Source organism: Denticeps clupeoides, chromosome 20 (assembly GCF_900700375.1).
Source record: "Denticeps clupeoides chromosome 20, fDenClu1.1, whole genome shotgun sequence".
Lineage (NCBI taxonomy): Eukaryota > Metazoa > Chordata > Actinopteri > Clupeiformes > Denticipitidae > Denticeps > Denticeps clupeoides.
This window is the reverse complement of record NC_041726.1, coordinates 1,752,171-1,779,001: the sequence shown is the minus strand read 5'-3', so window position 1 is coordinate 1,779,001 and position 26,831 is coordinate 1,752,171. Positions and strand designations below refer to the sequence as shown.

Genomic DNA, 26,831 nt, shown 5'->3' with positions numbered 1-26,831 from the left:
CAACATTCAACTTTCTGCAGCAACTTCCTATGGCACGCATGCAACCTGCCAAAAGATGGAGACAGACGGTGAAGGAGTTTTAGGGCCGACTCTTTTACACGCTCAAGCACGAGAGCGATGGGTTTGTGGTGTGAAAATACAGTAGTCAGTTCACAGCTTTCCTGAGACTATCATCTGAATTGGCCCCTAGGTGGAAATGAAAAAACTTAATTTAAACTGGTAGTTACCAGTCACTCCCTGTCTGAGCCTCTTTCCCACACTGGTTCTTAAAAATACATTATAGCAACCGTTAGTCTTAAAACTGATTAATTGGGACAATTTCTATTATGTATGTCTGCTCATCATTTAGTATTGGCATAATCTTCCATATGCAATTGATGTGCATGATTTCAACTAGTTGCGCACTAGTGTAGTATAATGTAGTATAATAATGTGGCACCTGAATTGCTCTCCCCCATGATGCTTATTTCTGGCCTCAGCATCATCTAAAACCAACACAGATTAGTCTTGGCACATGGTTCGCTGATGTCTCATTGTCAATATCGTATGGGCTTGCCAAAGGCAAAAAATGGCAAGCTTGTAGTTAACAGTAGCTGGGACAGTAGGAACTTATCTTTCAGTCCTTCATATAATGCAGACAAAGTACTTATTATTCATTTGGCTGAGACTTTTTCGATTCATTAATTACAGGCTCAGCCCCCCAGGAGCAGCATAAGGTCAAGTGTGTAGCTCAGTCGCACCTTCATGAGGAGTTCACTTCTGGTTGAAGCTTGGTAATGAATAGGCTCTATATATACTGTACAGGCCAAAAGTCTGGACACACCTTCTCATTCAACGTGTTTTCTTTATCTTCATGACCGTTTACGTTGGTAGATTCTCACTGAAGGCATCAAAACTATGAATGAACACATGTGGAGTTATGTACTTAACAAAAAGTGGAGACCTGGCCTCCACAGTCACCGGACCTGAACCCAGTCCAGATGGTTTGGGGTGAGCTGGACCAACAAGTGCTAAACACCTCTGGGAACTCCTTCAAGACTGTTGGTGAAGCATTTCAGGTGATGACCTCTTGAAGCTCATCGAGAGAGTGTGCAAAGCACATAAGGACATAACTCCACAAACTTAGTAGTTTGTTAACATTCAGGTGATCATTCCCTTCCATAGAGAACTACTAAGAAATTCGCGGATTATGGAAATATAGAATACACATGATGAATAAATGTGCATCTTTCATATGGATTACCAGGTCCAACCAAGCCTGCTCAAAGTAATTGCACGTGCTGGGAGCGATAAACCAGCCACCCGATCTGTTTATGCAGCACTGCACTCTGATATCTGGTTACAGCGTGCATTCACTCTGCCTCACTAAACAGTCCATTTCAGTTCACTTCAGTGCAGCGGGTCAGATTGTGGCATAAGGCCGTCTTTTCAGACGAATCGAGCCTCTGCAGCGGCCGGTCCATTCACGATCGGGATGAATAGTGGACCGACTGAAGCAACCCTGGATCATAACACCGGCTACTGTACCAAGCAGTCCACAAACCACTGACGCCCTGCCAAGGTCAGTAAATTCACTCTACTGATAAAAAAAAAAAACGAATTCCGGTTCACTAGGACCCCCAACTATGAATACAATCTTTTTATTCACTCTGTTCTAGTTTCTATACAGAAGTCAGACAAGAAGAAGGTTACAAGTTCATCTAAATCTTCTCTAAAGAGGAAGATGGGGGGACCAGGCGAGCAGTACTGGAGGCTCGGAGTATACCAGGTGCAGTGCGAGGTGTAATAAGGGCTGTGAGGTAGGATGGTGCTACTCCATGTTTGGCTTTGTAGGCCAGCGTCAGTATTTTGAACCTGATGCGTGCAGCTACTGGGAGCTGGTGGAGGAACGTAGCAGAGGGGCGGTGTGGGAGAACTTGGGAAGGTTGAAGATCAGAATATCACAACAAGATGGGCATCGTGATACCTGGATAACGATACGATTATATATCACGATATATTGTGATACTGTACGTATTGTGAATGCCATGTTCGGTCTGTAATGTTTTCGGTGATTCTAAGTACCCAGTTGTGCAGCGCCATCTACAGGAGTGGAGGTGGCAGTCGCACGCTGACTCTGGACAGCGCCACCCAGTGGACTAGATCTTTACACAAAACTATTGACATCTGATCCAACAAAAACCTCGCGATATTATGCCATATCAATATTTATTTAACCCCCCGCACAAATTTCCTCAGTAAAAGGCCCAACTGGCAAAAATAAGGTCCGCAGTTAAGCCTGTTCTGCATTTTTTAACGATTTCATGAACAGCGCTCGCTTTGAATATCAGTCCCGTTCCGACCGTCTTCACCCGCGGGCCGGTGCTCGGAGGAGCAGCTCTGCAGACCGGCCTTTTGTGTGCGCGCCGGGCAAATTGCTCTGGAATGCAAGAAAGCGGCTGGATGCGAAAATAAAAAGAACTAAAAGGATGAATGGGTTGCAGGTAGCTCATTAGGCTGATGGCGGGCCATTAGGCTCGCGTGGGGCCTACGAGAAAAGGGGAGAGGAACGAATGAAAGGACGAGTTCGCGTGCTGATAGGTGCCATATGTGAATTAATGAGGAGGCAGAGAACAGCGGCGGCAGATGACAGGTGGAAGAAGGGAACGCGAGGAAGCCGAAACCCGAGCGCGAGGGGGGAGGAGGACAGGAAAAGAACAGACGAGTGAAGGGTGGGGCGCGTGCACAGAGCGGAATTAGACGGGCCGGGCCGCAGGTGCGCGAGCGCTCCCTGGTTCTTCTCACCTGGTCCCAAGGACAGATGATCCCCCCGAAGAACATGAACAGGTAACCCATAGCAACCAGGCAGCCCCAGATGAGCAAGGAGAAGAGGCGCAGGAGCTTCTTAAAGACCGACTCGATGCAAACAAGGATGAAGATGGTGAGGAAGATGGCCAGAGTGGTCGGCAGGGTCACGAGAAAGGCCACGTGGTCTTGGATCTCCTGTAAAAAGGGACAAAAAAAACAAAAACAAGCTTATTGTGTGTCCCCATTTTGCCGAGTATTGGTCTTCGATGCCAGCCCAGCGGGGGGGTTTGTGAGTGTAAGAGAGGAAATGGTGATGGATATATTTAGATGGATAAATTAGGTCGGTAAAGCCCAGCTGGTTCATTAATGGATCGGGTCGCGAGGAAGAAGCGGTGTAAGTAACACTGAGTCACCTCTCATCCCCTTATCCATGGCTACGCAGACCAACACACTAGAGCCATCGCATTAAACAAGACAAATGGCCTACATACGCGTGTTACCTAGTTCGAGTGACGGAACCAGCAAATAAACAGTCCCATGGGCCAATCAAATTTCCTCAGTAAAAGGCCCAACTGGCAAAAATAAATGGATAAAACTGCGACTGATATTCTCTGAAAAAAATGGCCACTTTTGTAAGCAAAAAGCAACACGCTGGTAAGGATGGGCTGAGCTGAGAATACAATCTAAACTGATAAAACAGCAGAACATCATCCATAATAAAGGTTTTTTTTCCCTCCGATTCAAACTTTTGAATGAGAAATTGCGCCAAAATATTATGTTAGTAATTTAAACGGATATTAGTGGAACGCTACGAATATCCGACAAATAAACTGTGTTGCCAGGTCAGCTTAAAAAAAAAAAACAGAATTTAACTGACCAATTTCAAACGTACCACAATAACCAACCAAAAGACTAACTACATTCCGGTCAGGCTGGAATAAGATCTGAGTGGTAATTATGTATTTAATTGAATACATTCATCGCGACTAATTTATGCGCTATTTAAGCGCAGACCTGGCAACGCGGTGTATCGACGCGCAGGTAACCGGGTAAGCGCTATTTATATGAAATATATATAAAAAAAAAAAAACATAAAAAAGAAGAAGAAAGAAACAGTCCCACTCCATCAGCAACATCTAAAGCGGGACCCAGCCCTGCCCAGCTTATCGCGCCGCCTCTCCGAAGTAAGACGCGAGCGGATGGCCGCCCATTTGAATCCATTTAAATCCATTTTCCGCGGAGCCGCATTGTCGCCGCAGACACCGATTACTCCCCCCGGGTCGTGGCTCTGTGTGCCTGCAGGCTCGGGCGGCCTGGAACCTTCTCAGCCGTCCTTAAGTCGGCTTGTTACGAGCGGCTTTATTCGCGCATGGCCTGGCCTGCCTATGGGGCTTCTTATCTGTTATATGTCGCTATGCACCGACAAATACGACAAAGAGGGCGGAAATAAAAAAGGACAAGAATTAAACTCTCCGAGTGAACACCCACACCCACGGGAAAAGCTTTAAAAACGATTGGGAGGAGGACCGTGGTTTTGCTGGTGAAGTGAATGATAAGATGTGTCAGTAAAGGTGCTGGATGGTTTTTGCTGGCGGTGGATCCCACCAGGATTTCGCGGCCTTGCCGCAGGTCTTCAAGACTGGGACAGTCCCCCCCGGGACACTCAGGGTTAAGTGAGGGCGGTGGTTGGCCTGGCGGTCAAGGAAGGTTGCCGGTTCGAATGCCCCGGGCGCCTGTCATGATGGTTAAATACAGAGGACACGTGTCACCGTGTCACCGTGGGCTGCGCTGCAGTGTTTCACAACGACAATCACTTCACTTTCAAGTGTCTCCCTGGGCGGGATTTGAACCTGGGTCGAGTGTGTTAACCACTAGGCATTTTTAATACTTCACGGTGCACACCCACCACTAGCTGTAGGCGGAGTCGTTTCATTTTTGGCTAAAGAGCTGCTATAACTGGAGTGAAAAACACGAGATTAAAACAATCAACCAGATTTGTGGCTGCTTTGAGTTGGAGGGGACAAAATTACAAGGTCACACATGGGGCAGTGGTGGCCTGGCGGTTAAGGAAGCGGCCCCGTAATCAGAAGGTTGCCGGTTCGAATCCAGATCCGCCGAGGTGCCACTGAGCAGAGCGCCGTCCCCACACACTGCTCCCCGGGCGCCTGTCATGGCCGCCCACTGCTCACTCAGGGTGATGGGTTAAATGCAGAGGACACATTTCACTGTGCTGCTGTGTATCACATGTGACAATCACTTCACTTTAAACTTTTCACTTTAAAAAAGGATTCAGAGTCGCATGGGACCGAACACGGCCAAACGTCTCGGTCTAACTGGTCATGTTGGTCGACCTTCATGCTGCTCCGATCACTTGCCACGTTGTTCGCATGGCCTGCATACTGCATATTAGGAGGCCGACCAATCAGAAGCCACTTAAAAACGTGATCAGATCGTACAATGTTTGGGATGAAAAGTGAACGTGAAGTGATTGTCATTGTGATACACAGCAGCACAGCACACGGTGCACACAGTGTAATTGGTCCTCTGCGTTTAACCATTTACCTTTACAGCATTTACCAGACGCCCTTATCCAGAGTGACTTACAATGAGTAGTTACAGGGACAGTCCCCCCTTGGAGACACTCAGGGTTAAGTGTCTTGCTCAGGGACACAATGGTAGTAAGTGGGGTTTGAACCCGGGTCTTTTGGTTCATAGGCGAGTGTGTTACCCACTAGGCTACTACCACCCTCTATAACCATCACCCTTGGTTAGCAGTGGGCACCATGACAGGCGCCCGGGGAGGCACCTTGGCAGATCGGGATTTGAACCGGCAACCTTATGATTACGGGGCAGCTTCCACCGCTGCCCCATTTGAAAAGGTGGCTCTGGCTCAGAGAGACGAATGCGGGGATTAACACATTTGCGCCCCCCCCCCCCCCCCCCCACCACCACCATTCCATGCATTTTTCATGTCCGGCCACTGGGAATATTTATCTGCACTCCTTCAGATGTTCAAGCCCCCAATCGACCTCTGGATTTATTAAAGCCGAGGCTGTAATTAAACAAACAAATAAATAATTCCTGTGTTAATTACACGGGAAAAACGCACCTGTGTGCTTTTTCACACTGTTTTTTGAAACGTGTGTGTGTGTGTGGATTTCACAGTCAGCGTGAGCACCAGAAGGAATAAGCTTATGTTCGCACCACACGACAGCTGTGAAGAGAGCCGGGCGGGGCCACTACTGCTGCGCCTCGGGCGAAAAGGAAACTTTCATCAAAGTGAAGTGATTGTCACTTGTGATACACAGCACAGTGAAATTTGTCCTCTGCATTTAACCCATCACCCTTGGTGAGCAGTGGGCACCATGACAGGCGCCCGGGGAGCAGTGTGTGGGGACGGTGCTTTGCTCAGTGGCACCTCAGTGGCACCTTTGCGGGTCGGGATTAGAACCGACAACCTTCTGATTACGGGACCGCTTCCTTATCCGCCAAGCCACCACTGCCCTGCTTCGGATAACATCGGATCATCGGCAGTGGTGGGGCAGCGGTGGCCTAGCGGTTAAGGAAGTGGCCCCGTAATCAGAAGGTTGCCGGTTCGAATACCGATCCATAGGTGCCACTGAGCAAAGCACCGTCCCCACACACTGCTCCCCGGGCGCCTGTCATGGCCGCCCACTGCTCACCAAGGGTGATGGTTAAATGCAGAATTTCACTGTGTGCACCATGTGCTGTGACGATCACTTCACTTTAACACTTTATCATCGGATAACATGGCGGTGTAATTCAGGACCAGGGAGCCCACGATGGACCTGATTGATCCGGCACCACTCAGCACCCCCCCCCCCCCCATTATCGTGCTTCTGCAGTGCAGGCGCCTGCTCGGTGTGGCCTCCACTGCCAGGTGTCTACCCTCCCAGCCACCCCGGCGCCGCCAAGCCGTGCCAACGGTTACAGAAGCCTCGGCAAAATGGCCGAGTTCCTGAACTCAGGCTGTTCCTGAGGGCCTCGCTGGTACTTATCATAAATGAACTGTGAGTCTCTGGTGCGATTGTGTGTGTGTGTGTGTGTGTGTGTGTGTGTGTGTGTGTGTGTATATGAAAAAGACAGACTTTCTACTGTCATTGCAGGAATGTGCAGTAATGCGAGAAAAGAAAAACAAAAGTAACAACATCTGAAGACATCGACGTAAATTAATATGTTGGATTTTTTAAAACTGTGATTCACAGTAAAAAAAAAACAAAAACGCAATAAATGAATCACAGACTTTGCGAATATTTTCATCCGGTCGCACCTGATTTCCATCGTGTCGTGGCCACGCCCCATGTTTGGGCGTCTCTGCGACGCCTGTGGCTCCGTTTAAAAAATAACGTAAAAGCGGCGCGCAAAAGATCCGCCATCTGAATCGCTCCCAAAACCCCCATCGTGGGTTGTCTCTGATCGCGAATCAGAACGGCCCCGTTCATTTAAACTCACGGACAGATCACAGATCATTCGTTTTTTTTACGTGTGCCGAATACGGACCTTCGTTACGTCCCAACGCAGTCGGTTCAGAACACTGATTCACAGCTTCGTGCGACTTGTACTTGGGGGAAAAACGGTAAAAATTGACAGCCGTCCCTGAAAAATGGCCCTCCTGAGAGCATTAGGATGTGCGAAAATGAAGACCGGGGCGGCACACAAAAACAACGTCCAATAAAAGTACAATTAACGTTTCTAATTAACCCAAAACTTTAGTGACGGTGAGGGGAGGGTGAAAGTTGGAAAGTGGTACGGAAACGAGAGGCGCGATGGCAGAAGTGAGATAGAAGGGAGGGGGGGAAATGTCCCCGTCTCCGTCGGCTCCCCTATTGTGCCGCACACGAGACATCCTTTACGAGGACGAGGACGGAACGCGGCCGCCAAACTTTACGGGCGACCCGCAGAACCTTCTCCTCTGGGACCAGGAGGAGGAGGAAGCGTCTTCGGAAGTTATGAGTGATGAAAATGGAGATGGGGACGAGTGGACAGGGCGGGGACGGGGATCCTCACCAGTCCAGAAGCGAAGAAGACGGCGAGCAGCGCCAGACACGCTCCCATGACGATGAGCAGGAGGAAGACGATGAGCGGGTGCTGCTGGCTCATGCGGTAGTACGACTCGTACAGCCAGTCCGGCGACTTCAGGCCCCCGGCCGAGACCCCCATGTCCTCCGCCCCCTCCAACAGGTAACCCCGGCGAGAGCCCAGCATGGCGCTCCCGCTCCGGCCCTCTTCCTCCTCCTCCTCCTCCTCCTCACAGAGCGCGTTCAGATGCTGCGTCCCGTACGGAGGCAGCAGGGACAGCACGGCGGCGCGCAGCATCGTCCAGACGACATGATGAAGCCAGGGACCGAGCGGGACTGAGAGGGAGAGAGAGAGAGGGGGGACGAGACGGAGGGAGGGGGAGCCGCAACGTCACCACCAGCGCGCGAGCGAGCGAGCGAGAGAGAGAGAGAGAGAGAGGGGGGAAAAGTGTGGAAGTGATTGTGGGAGGTGTGTGCGAGAGAGAGGGGAAGAGACAGGCGCTCGGAGAAGAGTGGAGGGGTGGGGGGGGGCGAGGAAGGGAACGAGGGGAGAGGGAGGGAGGGAGGCGATGGCAGCTGGCGCGACGCGCCCCGTTCCGGAGCGAGAAGGTGGCTCGAGTCAATAACTGGACGAAGAGCAGAATTACCCAAGAGCCGAGCCGAGAAGAAATCCCGCTTCTCTTCTTCTCCGTTACGCAACGAAGGCGAAGAAAATATGTGCATGAGAGGGGAAGTGTGCGTGTGTGTGTGTGTGTGTGTGTGTGTGTGTGTGTGTGTGTGTGTGCGTGTGTGTGTGTGCAGGAGTTGGCTGTCTGCGCCACCCAAGGGAAGCAGAAAATCTGTAGCACAAAGAGCACTTCCTTGGCCAACCGAGAGGAAATGTCACCGTGTCACCTCAAATGCTGATGATAAGGAGCCGGCGTTCGGGCGGTCCGGGCCCCGCTTTCTATCGTCCCCCCCGCGCTCCCAAACGTCAGGTCCCTGCTTCCTCTTGACTTTCACCAGGAGTACGTTCACTAAATGGACAGAAAAAAGATGGTCTTACTCAGTGGTTGGTGGACTTGTACGTTCAAGATTCACGATTTTTAAAGTAATAGTTAGAAAAATGAAGAAAATAAAATAGGAAGAGAAAGGAAGCAGGCTGTAATATAAAGCAAGTATCGATGTTCAAGGTGAACAAAAGACACGGACATCACTGGGTAATAGCTATGGATTCTGCTAAATAGGGTGGTATAGAGGGTGGTGGTAGCCTAGTGGGGTAACACACTCCCCTACGAACCAGAAGACCCAGGTCCAAACCCCACTTACTACCATCGTGTCCCTGAGCAAGTGTCTCCAGAGGGGGACTGTCCCTGTAACGCTCTGGATAAGGGCGTCTGATAAATGCTAAAGTGCATTGTGCAATGACCAGTGTAACTGGTAACAGTAACCGGCGACAGCGGTGATGTTCGGATGGTCGGATTGGGAGCTGTGGTGGCGTGTAGTGTTGTTTTTGGCAACAAAACTTATGACGAAACGTCTTAGTCAACATACATTTTTGACGCGATGAAGACAAGACTTAATGCCGGTCATCTGAGGATAAATATAACGAAATATATCATGTAATATAAGATACAATATGGTTTACAAGATAAAAAAATATTAATAAAACGTCTCTTCGTTTTCGTTAGACGGTATTTCTTCTTATTTTTACTCTGTTTCATGTATGTCCAATCCGGTCGCACAGATGACGTCACATCTGTAGTATGCAATTGTGACATTAATTAAGTTTCGGGAGACTTCTGATGGGTGAGCAGATGGCTGGGAGGAAATGACAAAGCGATCTTTGGCCACACTTTCTGTACAATGAAGTGGAAAAGATAACGGAACGATACGGAACCTCCTGCTCGCCATGTCCACTGTAGTCCCGCTGATGTTGAGCGGCTTGTAATCCCGGTATGGGGACGATGGTGGACATTTTTATAGTGCGTGGGGACCAGATTAGGGGCAGAACTGTGGTAAAGAAACAATAATTTCCAATTAGTGATGATGACCAGTTCACACTTGCCTGAAACAGCGAGGATTGAGTTATGGCTCGAGTTGAGAATGCGTAACGTACAGCCATTGCAACTGAAGTTAGAGCATTCGACGTAGGATTCAGCTTTCTTCAATGTTACAAAAGACAAGAGTGGTGGTACTGTAACTCACCGTCGCCTCTTCAGGTACACAGTGGTATTGCAAGTCAGTGGGGCAGTGGTGGACTAGCGGTTAAGGAAGCGGTCCCGTACTCAGAAGGTTGCCGGTTCGAATCCCGATCCGCCAAGGTGCCACTGAGGTGCCACTGAGCAAAGCACCGTCCCCACACACTGCTCCCCGGGCGCCTGTCATGGCTGCCCACTGCTCACCAAGGGTGATGGGTTAAATGCAGAGGACAAATTTCACTGTGTGCACTGTGTGCTGTGCTGCTGTGTATCACATGTGACAATCACTTCACTTTGAAGTCGGAGCAGGCCGCTGCTAGTCGTCTGCGCCACGCCATGCAGGGGAAACAGAAAATCTGTAGCACAAAGAGCACTTACTTGGCTAACCGAGAGAAAATGTCACAGTGTCACCTCAAATAGTAGCCTAGTTAATCAGAAGACCCAGGTTCAAATCCCACTTACTACCATTGTGTCCCTGAGCAAGACACTTAACCCTGAGTGTCTCCAGGGGGGGGACTGTCCCTGTAACTACTGATTGTAAGTCGCTCTGGATAAGGGTGTCTGGTAAATGCTGTAAATGTAAATGTAAAATACTGATAATGCAGCATTCGGGTGGACCGAGCCCCGGTTTTCGTATGTTTAGTAAATGGACGGATAAAAGATGGTCTCTCTTACTCATTGATTAATGGCCGCTGCTAGCCGCGGCACTATAATAGATGTGGCATGTGTGGAGTGTTCTCCGATGTCACACCAAGTACGGTATCTGATACCACAATGAAGATACCACAATGTAAAGTAGTCAGTGTGCAGCTTGTATAACAGCGTTATAACAGTGTTATACCAAAGTAACCAAATACACAGACATTCATGTCTAACTGGCAACAACAGAGGAGTCACCTGGCAAGTAACATTTACATTTCATTTACATTTAAAGTATTTACCAGAGACCCTTATCCAGAGCGACTTACAACCAGTAGTTACAGGGACAGTCCCCTCTGGAAACACTCAGGGTTAAGTGTCTTGCTCAGGGACACGATGGTAGTAAGTGGGGTTTGAACCTGGGTCTTCTGGTTGACAGGCGAGTGTGTTACCCACTAAGCTACGACCATCCACTAACACACGTATCGCACACATACCGCACCTACTGCAGTTTGAGAACTAATGCCCCAGGTGCCTTAGAACGCTTTAGGGCACTATTTTTTAACTGGCACTAAGCACAGCAGTATGCCCTAAACATGATCCTTGTTCTCTAGTGTAAAATCACAGGTATCCTTAGGATAAAAAGATAAAAAAAAAAAAACAATGTTTAATGACGTCCGTGAAAGTCAAAGTCATTGTGATTACACTGAAGCACAGCACATGGTGACACCGTGAAAGTTGTCCTCTGTATTTAACCATCACCCTTGGTGAGCAGTGGGCGGCCATGAGCAGTGTGCGGGGACGGCGCTTTGCTCGGTGGCACCTCGGCGGATCGGGATTCGAACCTTCGGATTACGGCGTCGCTTCCTTAACCGCTAGGCCACCGCCGCCCCACAGTGTGGGCATAAGTCATCCACGATGGGGAAGCAACGTGCGAGAAAGCTGTGGTCCTGTGAAGCTAAAATAGTAACTAGTTTCTCTTCTGCAACACACAGATAACTGCCAAGCAGTTCGTTCTTGTTTCATCTATTTATGGATGTCAGGCCTGTCTCGCCTGTAGCCCGAACCTTGCCAACCTTGCCAAGAATTCGGATGCGTCCGCTGTTGTGCCGCAAACACAACCGGTATCCTTACCATTAAGGAATGAACGTCCGGAGAAGAAATCGCGCTGAAGTACGAACGACATGAATTCAGCGTTGCGGATGTGGCAGCGCCATTAGTCAGGTCCCATCCTTTGGCCTCCAGACTAATGGGCGAGCTCTCTCCTGGATTTCCAGTAGGTGAAGGCCACTCCGTGAAATGGCTTGAAGTCTCATTAGCCATTAGCATTTGTGGTGCTGCACCGATGCACACTGGGAAATAAATGCTGGCGCACCCACCACTGTATCGGCGTGACCTTCTTTTATTATTCGGAATCAATTCAATTCGAGAACTTTGGACATTTTGTTGGTGCTCAAGTGCTCAAAGCCTGCTTCTCAGTGGACTCCAGCGTGCTGCATGATGCAGGACATGGCGATTGAAGCTCCGCATGTTAAACACACTCAAACTCTTGACCACACAAAGCTACCCAACTATGAAACCACGTTGGGACCGAAGCTACTGCATGATTCCTCAGATCCAATAAAACCCGTCCGCTTCCCCTACAAATGGCGTCTAGGTTTATGAAGTGTACCTGCTCGAGTTCTCCATTTGCACAAATTGAAATAAATGGTTGAATTAATATTCTTAAGATTCCTGATATGTTTCTTGGAAAAACGACACTGCTGGACAGCGTCTAAACACGGGGTAACCACAGGGTTTTGGCTCTTCCGCAATGCGACCCTTCAACCATGAGCCGCTGAAACTAACCGAAAGATCAAAGTGATTTTTTTTTTTTTTACACGATTTTAAATGTAAGAAAGTCATAAAATTGACCAAAATAAGTAGATTGAATGATGTTTGTGCGAAAGTGGGGGTAAAACAGTAGATCGGGACTAGCTGGGGGATAAAAAGACCTCCCCGGGAACCCCCGGAGGACAGTCAGCATGAAACTCGGCCCAGAAATCTCCTCTGCTTGTTAATTCGAAAAGGCGCTGGAGCGGCCAGCGGGAACCGTCTGTCCTGTGACAGGTCCTCTTCCGCAGTCACATGCCACCGAGCCGAGAACCAATATGCAGTCGGCCATTAATGTCAGCGGAGACGGAGGAGGCCGGATGTTCTGTAATGAACGGTTAACATGTGGAGGAGCAGGATGGAAGGTTTTTTTTAAAGGCTGTGGAATACCCGATAAGGAAGAATGTAATGGTTTCTGATCTGCTTCTTCAGAACATTGTTCTCATTGAGAACAGGACCCTCAGACCAAATGGGGACAATGTGCCACATAAAAAAAAAAAAAAAACCCCACTCGGGAATATTTGACAGAATCAGAGCATGGTTACAGAGGGACTTCCCAAACCCTCCAGTAATACCAAGCCGGGCATGAAAACAAGAGTGAACCCCTGAACATGAAGAAATTGGCTCGAGACCTCTGTGCCACATGGAGGCCGCCCAGGGGAGCGGTCAGTCTTTCAAAACTAGCAGTGCCGTTTCGCAATCGGAACGGCAGAACGTCGACGGTCACAACCGTCTGGTTTTGTGTGTTCTTCGGTTCGAAAGAAACAGTTCCACCATCTCCAGGGAGAAACACCTTTGTCTTTTACTTGTCACATTTTTCAGTGGGGAAGCGGGGAGAAAGGCAATTAACTTGCTCTTTCGCTGCTAGTGTGTCTGATGAGTGCATTGTTAAAAAATCTATTTTTGGTTTGTAACAGGTTTCTAATAGAAATTTTAACTGGTTGGGTTCTGCTTCATACCCAAAACACGGTATTCTCAACATATTGATGCCCAAGGGAAGGCTATATACAGAGGCCCATAATCAATTAATCATGCGCCTTCTCATTCGACGTGTTTTCTTTATTTTCAGGACCATTTACGTTATTACGTTCTCACTGAAGGCATCAAAACTATGAATGAACACATGTGGAGTTCTGTACTTAACAAAAAAAGGTGAAATAAGTGAAAACATGTTTTATATTCTAGTTTCTTTGCTCTGGTTACTGCTTTGAACACTCTTGGCATTCTCTCGATGAGCTTCAAGAGGTCGTCACCTGAAATGCTTCTCCAACAGTCTTGAAGGAGTTCCCAGAGGTGTTTAGCACTTGTTGGCCCCTTTGCCTTCACTCTGCGGTCCAGCTCACCCCAGGGGTCAGGAAAATCTGGAAAAACCTGGAAAATGTCTTGCATTCGTGGCTGCTACACTAAGACCTTAAAGCGCACAACATGACATATTGGTTTCTTTGGTTGGTCCTATGGGATGACCACAATCTGGGACCAAACTTGAAAAAGTGTGAAAAAACAGTTTTTCTAGAATTTGCAATGACATGGTTGAGTGTGCACACACTTGAATTTTATGTGAAGTTGTGCAGCGTTTTGTTTCACACGTTTTTGATGTATGGCGATTGGACTGGGCGTGGCCGAGCTATTAAAGCTCAAACAGGGTCATTTTCCCATTAAAATGCATTGAATGCTAATTTTAGCATTGGTAGCATTGGTAAAATGGGGCCCCTTTTAAGTGGTACTGCTACTGTGTCATTGCCAGTAAAGGGGGTCCTACAAGGGGTACTGATACAGCAGCAGCGGCAGCACTGTAATTCAATGGCATCTTAAACCAGCAGCTTCATTAGGATGACAATCAAACACATTATTAAGATCCCCGGTCCTTCGGCCACTTTATTAGGAACTCCCGGTCCTTCGGCCACTTTATTAGGTACGCCTGGTCCCTCGGCCACTTTATTAGGAACTCCCGGTCCTTCGGCCACTTTATTAGGGACGCCCGGTCCTATTACACTTTTGTCACGTTCCTAAGTGTAGGGGTCAACGCGACAAGGGTGTGGAGAGGAGGGCGTCCACTGTTACATACACAACCAAACAAAGCATAAAAATAATGCTTTTATTTCCAGTGAGCTAACAGTCAGCACAGCTAACCAACATCAGTACAGCCTAAAGGAAGGGACGGTCCAGCGGGGACAACTCAAAAGTGCACAAAAGTTAATGAAAAGGGCACATAAAGATAACAGGCTGACACAGGCTAACAACGCAACAAGACACACAAATGAGATCCCCAACGAAGCTCCTTGCAGATCTCTGTGGACCCTGGGGACCTCCCAGAAGAATAAGGGCCTAGCAGACCCTGGGGACCTCCCGAAGACCATCCGAAGTCCCTTTATATAGGTGGAGGTGACCAATAGGCAGCTGGTAGGCCCCTCCCACAAAGTCCACCTAAAAGAGACAGGACACAAAAGCACAGCCAGCCACACAGAACACGTGGGAGCGTACGTCCAGGGACGTAACACTTTAGCTAACATGCTAATTTTTAACATGCTCCAAACGTCACCACATGTAACGTGACGTATCTTGGCCACGCCCTGTTAGCATTTTTGAACGGAATTTTGGTTTCTAGTTTATATTACTATGCAAATAGCTGTGAATAAAAAAGGTATTTAATGAAGAGAGCATTTGAGTCAATGAGTAAAGGGATAGTGGACTAGAAATGCTACAGCAGCCATCGTAAATAAAGATAGTCATCGTTTTAATTTAACATGGTTGTGGACGGAGTGATGCAGGAGGCAACCACTTGACGCTCGGACGGAACAACTCCAGCAGGCCAGTCGTGAATCATTTTATCTGCCGCACAGGTACGCACGACGTAGAGGAGAAGTGACACGTGGATATTCCAGGAGCTGCTCATTACCTGACGGACAGGCGCGTCTCCTGTTGAAATCGCTATTGGTCACATTCGACCGCAGCTTTCACTCGATCTGATATTAATCTGCATTCAGGAAGGAATTAAAAAAACCTTGAATGTACCTCAGATGGTTCGCACAGTGTAACAGATGGCAGACAGATGCCGTTTTATTACAGGAGCCTGTTCCATGCTCAGTTCCACAGGTTGTTTTATGTCCTAGGTTATTTGCTTTCTTGTGTGCAAATTTACAAAAATGTATAAAAACGTTTTAGTATGCTTTATTCTTTTTTCATTCTGCTAGAGAGCTAGGCATCTAGCTAATTTCCATTTTAAAAAAAACTTTATTTTTGCAATTTTATCTTTGCCATTGGCAACATAGCCAAATCTAGCGAGTTGGTGGTAACAAAAACAATGGGAAATTGAATGCTTTTTTAAAAAGCTTTTTTTAGTCACTGTGTATATTCAGAACAATATATATATATATAAATAAAAAACTCCACACGTGTTCATTCATAGTTTTGATGCCTTCAGTGAGAATCGACCAACGTAAATGGTCATGAAGATAAAGAAAACACGATGAATGAGAAGGTGTGTCCAGACATTTGGCCTGGACTGTATGTGTGTGTGTGTGTATATATATCTATATATTCACACACACACACACACACACACACACACACATATATATATATATATATGAAATGAAAAGCAGTATATAAAGATGTCGGTGTGCAGGATTTCCTTACAAACCACGTGATGACTGTAAACTGAGCAGAACGGTCGCTTTAGTGTGTCATGGCGGGATGAATTGTCCATTACTGAGAGCAGTTTGTCCAATGACCTCGTGCTCCTCTCTGAGTCAGTGTGATGGCGTAATTACTCTTTAGTTCACAAATGATGGCCAGCCATTTCCATGAATGCTCAGTCCGGGCCTTCTGGGTGGGGGGGAAATGGAAGGAAACCAGTCGCTCGGACTGGGCGAGAAGGAGCGGCAGCTGGAAGAGGGATCTTCTGAACGGATCAGACAGAAGGCCCCGCTTTAGTCGAAAAAAGCCCAGGGCTCAGCTTATCCCAGGGGTGTCGGCAATTTATAGTTTGCTGCGAGGTTGCAGCTAATCTGGGGTGCATTTTTTTTTTTTTTTTACCAAATTGAAGAGCTTCGTTATGCGCCGAAGAGGCTTCCGCGTCGACGTGCATGTAAAATATCTTTTAACGCGCTTTTCCCAGATCTCCTTGTCCCGACGAGAGAGAAAGGCAGCCAGACGTTAACGGTGGAGGTGCTCTGAGGGGAGTTTGGGGAAGGGGGCTTTGATTCTTCTGCCTGCACCCTGCCGCCCCCCCGTCACCTCTGTCAGGCCTCTGATCCCGTCCTGCCACCGACATCAGGATCCCCGAGCCGCGAGCAGCCCGACCCTTCTCGCCTCACCTACGCCATCAGTCTGACACACACTCGCACAACACACACACACATTTTCCCTGTTCCCCCCCCTTCATCGCTCCTTTTGACTCCCGTCTAGCTGCCTCTCCATCTCGCAGCCCCGCCCTGTCTCGTCGTCTGTGTGTTATCGAGTCCCTTCCCTCGCCCTCTTTATGATAATGGGATCGGAGGGAGCGTTTGGTGGCTTTGATCCGGAGCGACGTTGTCGTTTATGGGGAGCAGGTCATGCAAAAATATATGCGGTGCCGTTTTCCACCGAAACAGTTTCCATTTTGTGCTCCTTATTTATAATAACATTATATATATATATATATGGCCAGCCAGGAAGCATGTTTCTGACAGCAGTGACAACATAATCCTTCCAGTCGTGGCACCGACCGGGGATTAGAGGTACGAGTATGGATTTTCCATTTTATTGAGCACACGAGTGTCCATCACTTGTTACAACAAGTATCAGACCTTTAAAATGGGGGGGGGGGGGAAACCAGAACACAAGCTGCTACTGCCCCCTAGTGGTAGGCGCGGCTTCTTCCATGGAACACTGTAGACTGTTCGGATCCGTCGTCCCCGAGCGATGGAAGCATCTGAACGAGAACCTCGCGCTTTGACAGTCACTTCCCACGGATCAGATGGTCTGGTTGGGGACAGTCACTAAGAAACACAGTTCAATGGCTTCAAAGCTCAGTGGCAAGAGCACTGGTCTCGTAGACCAGTGGGGCGGTGGTGAAGCGGCCCAGAAGCGTAATCAGGTTGCCGGTTCGAATCCCGATCTGCCAAGGTGCCACTGAGCAAAGCATCGTCCCCACACACTAAAAGCAGAGGACACATTTAGTCATGTGCACCGTGTGCTGTGCTGCAAATCGCTTCACTTCCACACAGAGTCATGTGCCTCCCCACTAGCTGGGTTCATAAACGGACGAACTGAATGAATGAATGACCATGGAGCAATTAAAATAAAGGTTTCATTCAGTCTCCCACTCGGCTCGATCCAGTTCGCCTATCGGAGGAAACCCCCCAGGAACCCACCAACCACTCCAGATGATGAGTCTTCACAGCAAAAGAACACCAGAGACAGACAATCTTCCCTGGTAACATGGCGTTCGTGCAGTATTTAAAGTGCTACCCTGTCTGAGCATCATGCTCACTTTATATAAAAAGGTCTTCCGGTCTTCTTCCGTAAAAGGTTCGCAACGGCCAAGCCAACTGGTCTGTATTAGACAAGAATTGTCAAGAGAACCTTCTCAAGAGAACAAATCAGGTGAAGATTCAGGCAAATGGTGTATCTGCAACCATCTTCAGTATTTCATTGAGTGCTAGAAGATTATTAAAAAAAAAATATATATATATATATATATATATATATATATATATATATAAAAAACATAAGAATAGTTGGTGGGTTTCTTTTTTGCAGAAAGGTGTCATTAATGGGGCGGCGGCAGGCATGGGAAATCACAACACAGGTTTGGCAGTTTTTAAGATGTTTATTTTAAAAAATAAAATACAAAAAAAAAAAAATACATAAAAATAGAGGAAAAAACAAAAAAAGTCGATTCCTGTTTTACGTGCAGCCATTAAAAGTGTGTGTAATGCTTCTTGGCCACCATGGTCAGCAAAAAAAAAATTATTTAAAAAAATCCCTCATTGACAGACAATGGGGAAAGTCACATTTGCATCTAGGGGATATATGGCCACCGTGTTTAAAACCAATACATTGTAATACTGAATCACCATATTATATTTCTCTCTGGGGGGGAATCAGACAGAGCATCCTGTTACACCCACATTTCCACAAGGGGGGGGGGGGGGGGGTAAGAAGTTCTCCAAAGATGCTGGTTCCATTTAAAACTGGGTTTACACGTCACATACTGTGTTTGACAGGGCAGGCAAGTAAAAACCAAAAACATATATATATATATATATATATTAGTGATCAAACATTCCTGTAATTCTCACAAGATCTTAACACGGTCTTCATGTCAAATATGACAAAGTAGCAGAAGGGGACAGGAGAGAAGGAAAAAAAAAATAAAATAAATAAAAATAAATTCACAGATTAAGGTGTGTGTGTGTGTGTGTGTGTGTGTGTGGGGGGGGGGGGGGGTAATGTCATTGGTTACAGAGAGCGAACCTGTTTTTTTTTTTGGTACCATGGTCATTACATGTGACTACCTCATAATAAAGAAACCATGGGAGAATAGAGGTCCTGCAGTTGTTAGGTTCCCATGGCAACAGGGATAGGAGTCGGGGGGGGGGGGGGGGGGGGGGACTTGCATACAATGTCCATCTCAGAAAACACACACTTGCTTCCTGCAATACTTCCTCCTTTTATAATTAGAATTCTGACTGCAGTTTAGGGGAAGGAAAAAAAAAAAAAAAAAAAAACACACACACAAAAATAGATAAAAATATATTCCTCTTGCATAGTAATATCCTGTATGCCTGTAACGTTTCAAGCAACAGCAATACAGCATGTGTGCCAGGTACCAACAGCAATTATACAATACAGTACAGAAAAAAAAAAAAAATAAAAAAAATTAAAAAAAAAAAGTAAGAAAAACGTAAGTACCACCAAATAAATGCACAAAGATTCCAGAAAGGAATCAAAAAAAGCACTTCCCTTACTCCTTAAAGTCTGTTGTCGGGGCAGGCCTTCCATCTGAACTCAGCAAGCTAAGTTAGGGCACTTTGTACTAAGCTGCATCGACCCGAAGGCCTTTCTGAATTAGTCTAGTAGACCGTTCCCCATATTAGTTCAGCCAATTTCAAGGTTTCTTTATAAAAAATAAATACAAAAAAAAACTAAGTTCTCAGCATGCGCAGCCACCCCTGCTTTTCATACAAGTGAAGAGAATTTCCTCCCAAAACTCCCCCAGTAGACAACTTCAGCAGAAGCACACCGGAGACCACGTTACACAATCTATCACAAGGAAGACACACACCCAAAAATAAACGTACAACACACAAAGATTAAAACGAGAGCGCTTTCTCCGACGGTGCTGGGGTGCGACACCGCAGTTCAGGGCTGGACCAACAGGGCGGGGCATCGAGCGGCTCATTAAACAGAGCCGGGGAACGTCGAGACCCGAAGGCTTCGTACGGCGGGACACTCTGACGCGGAGCCTAAAACGGCCGAAACAGACTTTTACAAGGAGCCGGCACAGGGGACTGGAGCTGTAAACAAAATTAAAAGCAATACAAAAATAAAAACAAATTAAAAAAAAAAAAAAAAAAAAAAAAAAAAAAAAAAAATTAAATAGAATATATATATATTTTTTTCCCCAAAGGGAAAAAAAAAAAAAATATTGCACAAATAAGAATTTGCTTGATGCTTGTGTACACCGGACGGGTGACGACATCCCGAGAACCAGCTTGGCTGCAGTGTTCTTACCCAGTGTCACAGTTACAATTACACCCAATAAATCAATCACCACCCTGCACCCCCCCCCCCCCCAAAAAAAAAAAAATCCTTACACCCACAAAAAATAAAAAATAAAGCACAAATTCCACAGACTCCAGCTCCTCACACACGTGTAGACTGATCCCCATACGGGGAAAACAATAAGTGGAAAAGCCAAAAAAAAAAAAAAAAAGGCACATTAAAACAGAACATAAAAAAAAAACAAAAAAAAAACCTGTGAACAAGGAGTTCTAGGATGACGGAACAGATCATTCCCACGGCACAGAGGAATTGTGGTTTTTTTCCGTTTTGTTTTTTTTTTTGGTTCCTTTTTTGATCAACTTTTGTATTTTTTTTTTAATATTTTTAAAGTTTTGTTTCCCCCCAATTTAAGTCATGCAGAATTTCTGTGGCCGATTGGAAATTTAGCACCACCCACCACCAACGGGGCAAGGAGTCGCGGACGCTTCGGCGACGCCGGTCTCTCGTCCCCAGTCCAGCAGCAAGGAGAGTCCGGGTGTGTCGGCGCGAATACGGGAGAAGGAGAGGGGGGCCGTGGAGCTAGAGGTGGGATGGGCTTATCTACTGACACTGGCTGGCAAGCTGTCCCTCTTGCGCCTCCTCCAGGTGTTACGGTTGTACTGCATGTGGCCCCGGTTGGGCAGAACCGGGCTGTGGACCATCGCCGTGTTGTGGAAGCCCTTTAGTGGAAACTTGGGCCCATTCTAGAACAGAGAGACAAGCCACTCAGACACACGAATATTTAAATTTATGCAGGAACTGGAATCATTGTAATTTAAGATAAGACACACACAGGTTAAATGAAGTGATGAACGCATCAGCTCATACCTTATGATGGAGGTGGGGACTGGGCAATGGAATCGGGGGGGCTTGGGGTACAGCAGTATGGGGCAAATGAAGGTATGAGAGTGATCCATCTGCCATACACACCTGTCTGCCAGGTAAGGCGTGAAGGGGAAGACCGCCTGGCATGGACACTCGAGCCTGGAGACAGGTTTGAGACATTTACTCGTAAGCTCAATTAAGTGTTCAGAAATTATATATATATATATATATATATTTTTTTTTTAAACGTGCAGCAACAGTCATAATCAGGGGTGCAAGGGTACACTGCACGGTCCAATACGTCCCCATGGGCCGCGGGATTTCAATGTCCAGCGATTGGACTAATTTTGCCCCTTGGAAGGTTCTGGTAACATTCAGCTACGCAGAAGATAAATGTCTGGATGGGCAGTGGTGGCCCCGGTTCAAATCCCGGTCCGCCAAGGTCCCCGCACACTGCTCCCCGTTGATCACCAAGTGTTTCACACGTTCATGTCACGAGCAACCTCCGTCCAACTAAATATTACGTCAGGAGGAAACGTCTTATAATGAGGACGTACCTGGGAGGCGGGGGACATGGCCAGTGCTGCGGTGAAGTTGGTCTTGCCCGTGCCCATCTGGAGTGCGGGTGGCAGGGTGCCCAGGGCCAGTGTTTGTAGCGGGTAAGGAGGCAAGGCTGGCACAGCGCATGGCGTGGGGTCTGAGTCCTGGAGATGAACAAGAACAAGGTTCCCCTCACAAACCCCTCGACATCAAGAATAAAATAATAAAAAAAAAAATAAAAAAAAAAAAAAGGACAAAAAGAAACGGAGGACCCATACAATGTCGCTGCCGGAGAGCGAGGAGGCCGAAGACGCCGAGGAGTGCTGCTGCGGGCTGGACAGCGACATGGGCGAGTCGGTGCTGTGCGGAGACACAGAATCCCGATGCTGCTGCTGCTCCTCCACCGCCACGCCCAACAGCGCCCCGGAGTCCGTAGACGGAGTCGTGTCTTTAGGGGCTGGAGGGTAGGACACAAGTTGAAACTGCATGAACCGTACAGTAGAAGCACAACTAGCGTTGAAGGTCAACGCTCTCCGTTTGCTTCAGGCATCGATGTATTCAAACTGAACATACTTTATAATAACCATAATACAGTAATACAAAGTCTAAAATAAATCATTTGACACTAAAGTTGGAAAACGTACATTAAAACTACTAAAAGAGCCAAATCGGTACTCTAAAAATCACCCTACTAGCATCTAAAAGGCAGAAGCATACTTGCTATTACATTCACAGTACACCCAATTTTACACAATCCACACCAAACAGCTCCGACTAGTGACGCTTATACCTTATTACGGTAAGGTATGAAGGTAAAAAAATAAAAAAAATAATGAAAAATCTATTAGCCTCATTTTTTGTACAGCAGGAAGAGCAGATAAGTTGTCCTGTTCATTGTACAGAGGTTTAACTTTTCTCTTAGAGGTACTGTATAGTTTTAGTTAGTAAAATGTGTATATACATACATACAATGTATATACATTTTTATTTTATAATTGGACTATTGGGGGGGGGGGGGGGGGGTCCCCGTGTTAAACATTATTTCAATACACCGTATACTGTGTATACCGTACTGACAATAAACTGTTTACGTTTGCTAATATTTGTGGTGTGTGGGTGTTGATAGTCAGCAAATCTCTCGAGGAGGAAGAGAGGGGGAAAAACATCGGATGTGGATTCACGGCGTCTCTAAGAGGCATATCAGCCCGGCGCAGCGGCTCAGCAGGTTCGATGCCGAGAGCCGTGAGCGTCCTGAAGTGGCGCCCGTCAGGAATCCAGGTTGCACGTGCGCAGCAGCGAGGGATTATGCACGCCTGACCCCCTTTATTATTAAAGCTCCTGACTAAAAACCGATAAATTGTCCTGCGCCGTTAAATAAAACCAGACGTTGACGTTTCTTCAAAGTCGGCATCGTTCATTACTATAGGACTGGCTACAGAACCATGTTAGACTTAAAACCCACTTACAACTCCAACGTATACGGTGCGCTCTACTGCAAGGCTAATAAGGGTCAAGGTACAACAGTCAAAGCGCCGTGCTGGTTGTGACATCTGCCATTGCTCGGACCAGTGGCCGTTTTAAATGAGCCGGACCACGGCGGTTAAAGAAAGTCTCGGGCGATCAGAACGCGTCCGTAGTGCCGATCGGTGTCCATTCTGGCGCCGGTCCGCGCCTCACCACGGAAGCGAGGACAAGTACCTGCGCTGCGCTCGGCGCGGTTTAAATGTCGGCAGCCCCATTTCTGGAAGATCCACTCCCTGTAGTCGATGACCTCCTGTGTAATCTTGATGATTCGGCCCAAAGTGCTGCAGAGACCCAAACAGTGTTTCAAAAAGATAAAAATAAAAAAAATAAATTCTTTGTGGTGTCATGCAAGCACAACGAAACCCCACCTGTCAACCTCTTTGTTGGGGTAAGAGCGGGCCAGCGGCGAAACGGCATGGCCCAACACGATGTAGGCGTAGTCAAACACCTGCTTCACTTGCATGGCTCCGTATGAACTTCGGCCAACGTCGTTACCTGTGCGGTTCCAAACGAAGAACCAAAAACGTTGGTGTTTTTCACCTACAAACCACCCTTTTGGATGTTAGAGCATCTTCTATTTCTCCGTGTTGGACCGTCTCTACAGAGAGGCATGTCGGGTGAACTAGACTCAAATCGTTCACTACTTTGAAGATATATGTATTTCCCATCCACCGCTTTATGAGGGCCACTGGGCTAGACCACACACACACACAATGAGCTACCATCTGAGCAACCATCTACCCATGTGTCATCTTAGCTGAGATTATCTTAATGATAAGCAGATCCAATTGGCATCAATTACTTAGAATCTGGTCCACCATCAGAACAGCACCAGGACTAGATCCATCTCGCCATTCACAGCATAATTGAGAGGATTTGAAGGGTGCATGTTCTGTTATTTAAAAACCACACACTGTGGTTCATACCTGGAAGAAGAGGGTCCTCTATGCATAGCATGGAGGGTCTGTAACCGTTGGTCATGGCTTTCATGATGTCCTCTTTGGCCATGTACGCGCCGCCATTCTTTATCCGGATGCCCGTTTTCAGGTAGTTGAAATTCCTGCCGTAGAGCTCAAAGAACTCGATCAGCAGGATGCCTAAATTTACATTAGGATTCCTGGCATCGATCCTCGGATGCAGCTACACCACAAAGATGAGAAGGTGGATTAAAAAATAAATAAATAAATAAAGTAACACGATTGAGATTTCGTAAACATTACAGGACAACGTTTAAATAACATTTACAGAACGGTCCAGAGAAGTACTACGAGATGCACGCATGACTTTCGCAGGACTGACACGAAAGCAGTGCCCGTAAAATGTCCCCCAGCATTAAACAAGGAGGGGGAGAGGGGGACCTTAAATCCGGCTTTACTGAGCCCCACAGATGTCTTAGCCTCTCGTCTACTTGCAGACGGGCGTTAACGCCATCGGGAGTTGCGGTACGCTCACCTGTAGGAAGCTTATGACCATGAGGATGAGGCTGTAGGAGCTGATGCCACCAGTGAAGACCTCGTTTAAATCTCGCTGCAGGAGGAACTGCTTCAGCACGAAGATCAGGTAAGGCAGTGCGGTATACTTCTGTCGAAACGGCGAGAGGCACACGTTACAAAAACCCAGCAGATTCACATGCGCGTCGCCGTGTGATTTTAAAAAGGTCTTAAAAAAACACTAAAGAGCCAATAAATAAAATTAAATTAAAAAACTTCAAACAAAATGCGGCGCGTGTCAGTGCCCAATCTGGACCACGCCCCTAATTGTTTCCACATCTGCGATTGGGTACTGACAGAGTGCATGGAAAATTAAGATTAAATAATTTAAATATGTTCTGATAAATGTTTGAGTAAACTCCACAGCTGAATACAAAAAAAATCCTAAAACTTTATAGAACCTCTCAATCATGAAAAATACCTGCTATTCCACTGGCCTTATGGGTGAGACAGAAAGTCCCCCTTCAGTAGAATTGCCCAGATATTGTTATGCTATGAGTTTTTACTTCCTGCCACAGCAGCACAGCACACGGTGCACACAGTGAAATTTGTCCTCTGCATTTAACCATCACCCTTGATGAGCAGTGGGCAGCCGTGACAGGCGCCCGGGGAGCAGTGTGTGGGGACGGTGCTTTGCTCAGTGGGACCTTGGCGGATCGGGATTCGAACCGGCAACCTTCTGATTACGGTTCCGCTTCCTTAACCGCTAGGCCACCACAGGTAATATTAGAAGAAACTTTAGTGGAGCAGAGGGAATAGATTCTTCTGCAGCGACGCTCAACATTTCACAAGTAGCCACACTTACTGCTAGAGTCTGACGTGCCCTGATCTTTCCAAAAGGAAATTGGCAACGGCACAGCCAGATTATAAACGTTTTATAAAAATTTTTTACCTTCATATACTCTTTGATAAAGCGAGCAGCTTTCACACCCGTCTCCACGTTAAAACTGATGTCCACCTTCACGTCCGTCTCTTGGTCGGTCAGTTTTATGATTGGTACCTAGAAACGAGAAAAAGGAAGATCTTAAAAAAGGGCATAAAACACCCCCGCCGAGCTATAAACTTCAGTTAAACATGGCAGAACCGCTGCAGAGGCAAATTGGGCACAACATTAAAACCACCATCAGGTCCACGGGCACTTCAGGCTCGTTCATGGGGAGCGATGGCGTGCCAGCCTGGTACCACGGCAGGTTCGCTATAGAACAAGGGCCGCCGAGGCGGCTAAAGGCAAAGCGATCCAAGGAGAACCCGACTCGCAACTTAAAAGTGGCTGCTGCTAGCGTGGCGGCTGCAGATAACCTTTCGTGGTGCAGCCTATTGGCATATAATTAAACTACACAGAAGCAGTCTTTTTTTTTTTTTAATGCTATGAGTATTATTATTTATTTATATAGTTATACTTTATTAAATCCCAAAGGAAATTGCTTCTCTGTATTTAACCATCACCCTTGGTGAGCAGTGGGCGGCCATGACGGGCGCCTGGGGAGCAGTGTGGGGACGGTGCTTTGCTCAGTGGCACCCTGGCGGACCGGGATTCGAACCGGCGACCTTCATTAACCGCTAGGCCAACTTTATTATGAGTGTTCAGCAATGACATTACTGACAAAACACGACTACATCTGGTGGTAGAAATTTGCACGGTTGCATGAAGACCCTGAGACGGCGTTAACTAAAGTTAATTTGTCGTGGTTATGAAAATGTTGATAAAACGCTGTCAAAATAGGTATTTTAATAGGGTTTTTTTTTTTTTTTTTCTTTTCTCCCCCAAATCTGTTCTCTACTTGGAATCCAACAGTCCTAGAACCAAAACGGTCCAAAGCGCGGTGACAAGAGACCACTAGCCGGGGCTTGACAGAATGTGTAGAACACAGGGTCACGCGGCCTCTAGGTTCCTCATTGGCCACTTGATGTTCTGAGCAAACGGACGCCGGTCAAATTACGAAACCCACTACACAGCTAATTAAAACGCATCGTCCGGCCCTGCCGGACCGCTCACCGTGGCTTTGTCGAGGACCTTGATGGAATACGGCTCTGCCACGTTGTGTTTGCGGAGCGCCTGCTCCAGCTGCTGGAGGGGAGGCCTGTCCCACTTGCCGATGACCACCAGGTCAATGTCGCTGCGGAGAAAGAGAAGCGGTCATCCCGACGGGATTCGCTGCACAAACGGCAAAAGCCCGGCGGCCTCC

At 47.2% G+C, this 26,831-nt stretch overlaps 2 protein-coding genes across 3 annotated transcripts in view; both read right to left on the bottom strand.

The window, feature by feature from the left end:
• Window positions 1–8,550, bottom strand: part of adcy2b (adenylate cyclase 2b (brain)) — a 51,746-nt gene extending 43,196 nt beyond the window's left edge. Inside the window, exons 1-2 of one of the 2 annotated variants that reach the window (XM_028963788.1) lie at window positions 7,816–8,550; window positions 2,785–2,982 (exon numbers count right to left, since the gene is read on the bottom strand). In XM_028963788.1, coding sequence (XP_028819621.1) covers window positions 2,785–2,982; window positions 7,816–8,124 — 507 coding nt within the window. In that variant the 5' untranslated portion in view covers window positions 8,125–8,550. The remainder of the gene's footprint in view (window positions 1–2,784; window positions 2,983–7,815) is intronic. The other variant, XM_028963787.1, reaches the window with a different exon arrangement.
• Window positions 8,551–20,531: 11,981 nt separating this feature from the next.
• The window catches only part of tent4a (terminal nucleotidyltransferase 4A), an 8,204-nt gene continuing 1,904 nt past the window's right edge, over window positions 20,532–26,831 (bottom strand). Inside the window, exons 4-13 of the mRNA XM_028964609.1 lie at window positions 26,642–26,762; window positions 25,538–25,645; window positions 24,608–24,736; window positions 24,082–24,295; window positions 23,524–23,650; window positions 23,330–23,436; window positions 21,910–22,088; window positions 21,649–21,795; window positions 21,197–21,250; window positions 20,532–20,970 (exon numbers count right to left, since the gene is read on the bottom strand). Of these exons, the coding sequence (XP_028820442.1) occupies window positions 20,824–20,970; window positions 21,197–21,250; window positions 21,649–21,795; window positions 21,910–22,088; window positions 23,330–23,436; window positions 23,524–23,650; window positions 24,082–24,295; window positions 24,608–24,736; window positions 25,538–25,645; window positions 26,642–26,762 (1,333 nt within the window). The 3' untranslated portion in view covers window positions 20,532–20,823. The remainder of the gene's footprint in view (window positions 20,971–21,196; window positions 21,251–21,648; window positions 21,796–21,909; window positions 22,089–23,329; window positions 23,437–23,523; window positions 23,651–24,081; window positions 24,296–24,607; window positions 24,737–25,537; window positions 25,646–26,641; window positions 26,763–26,831) is intronic.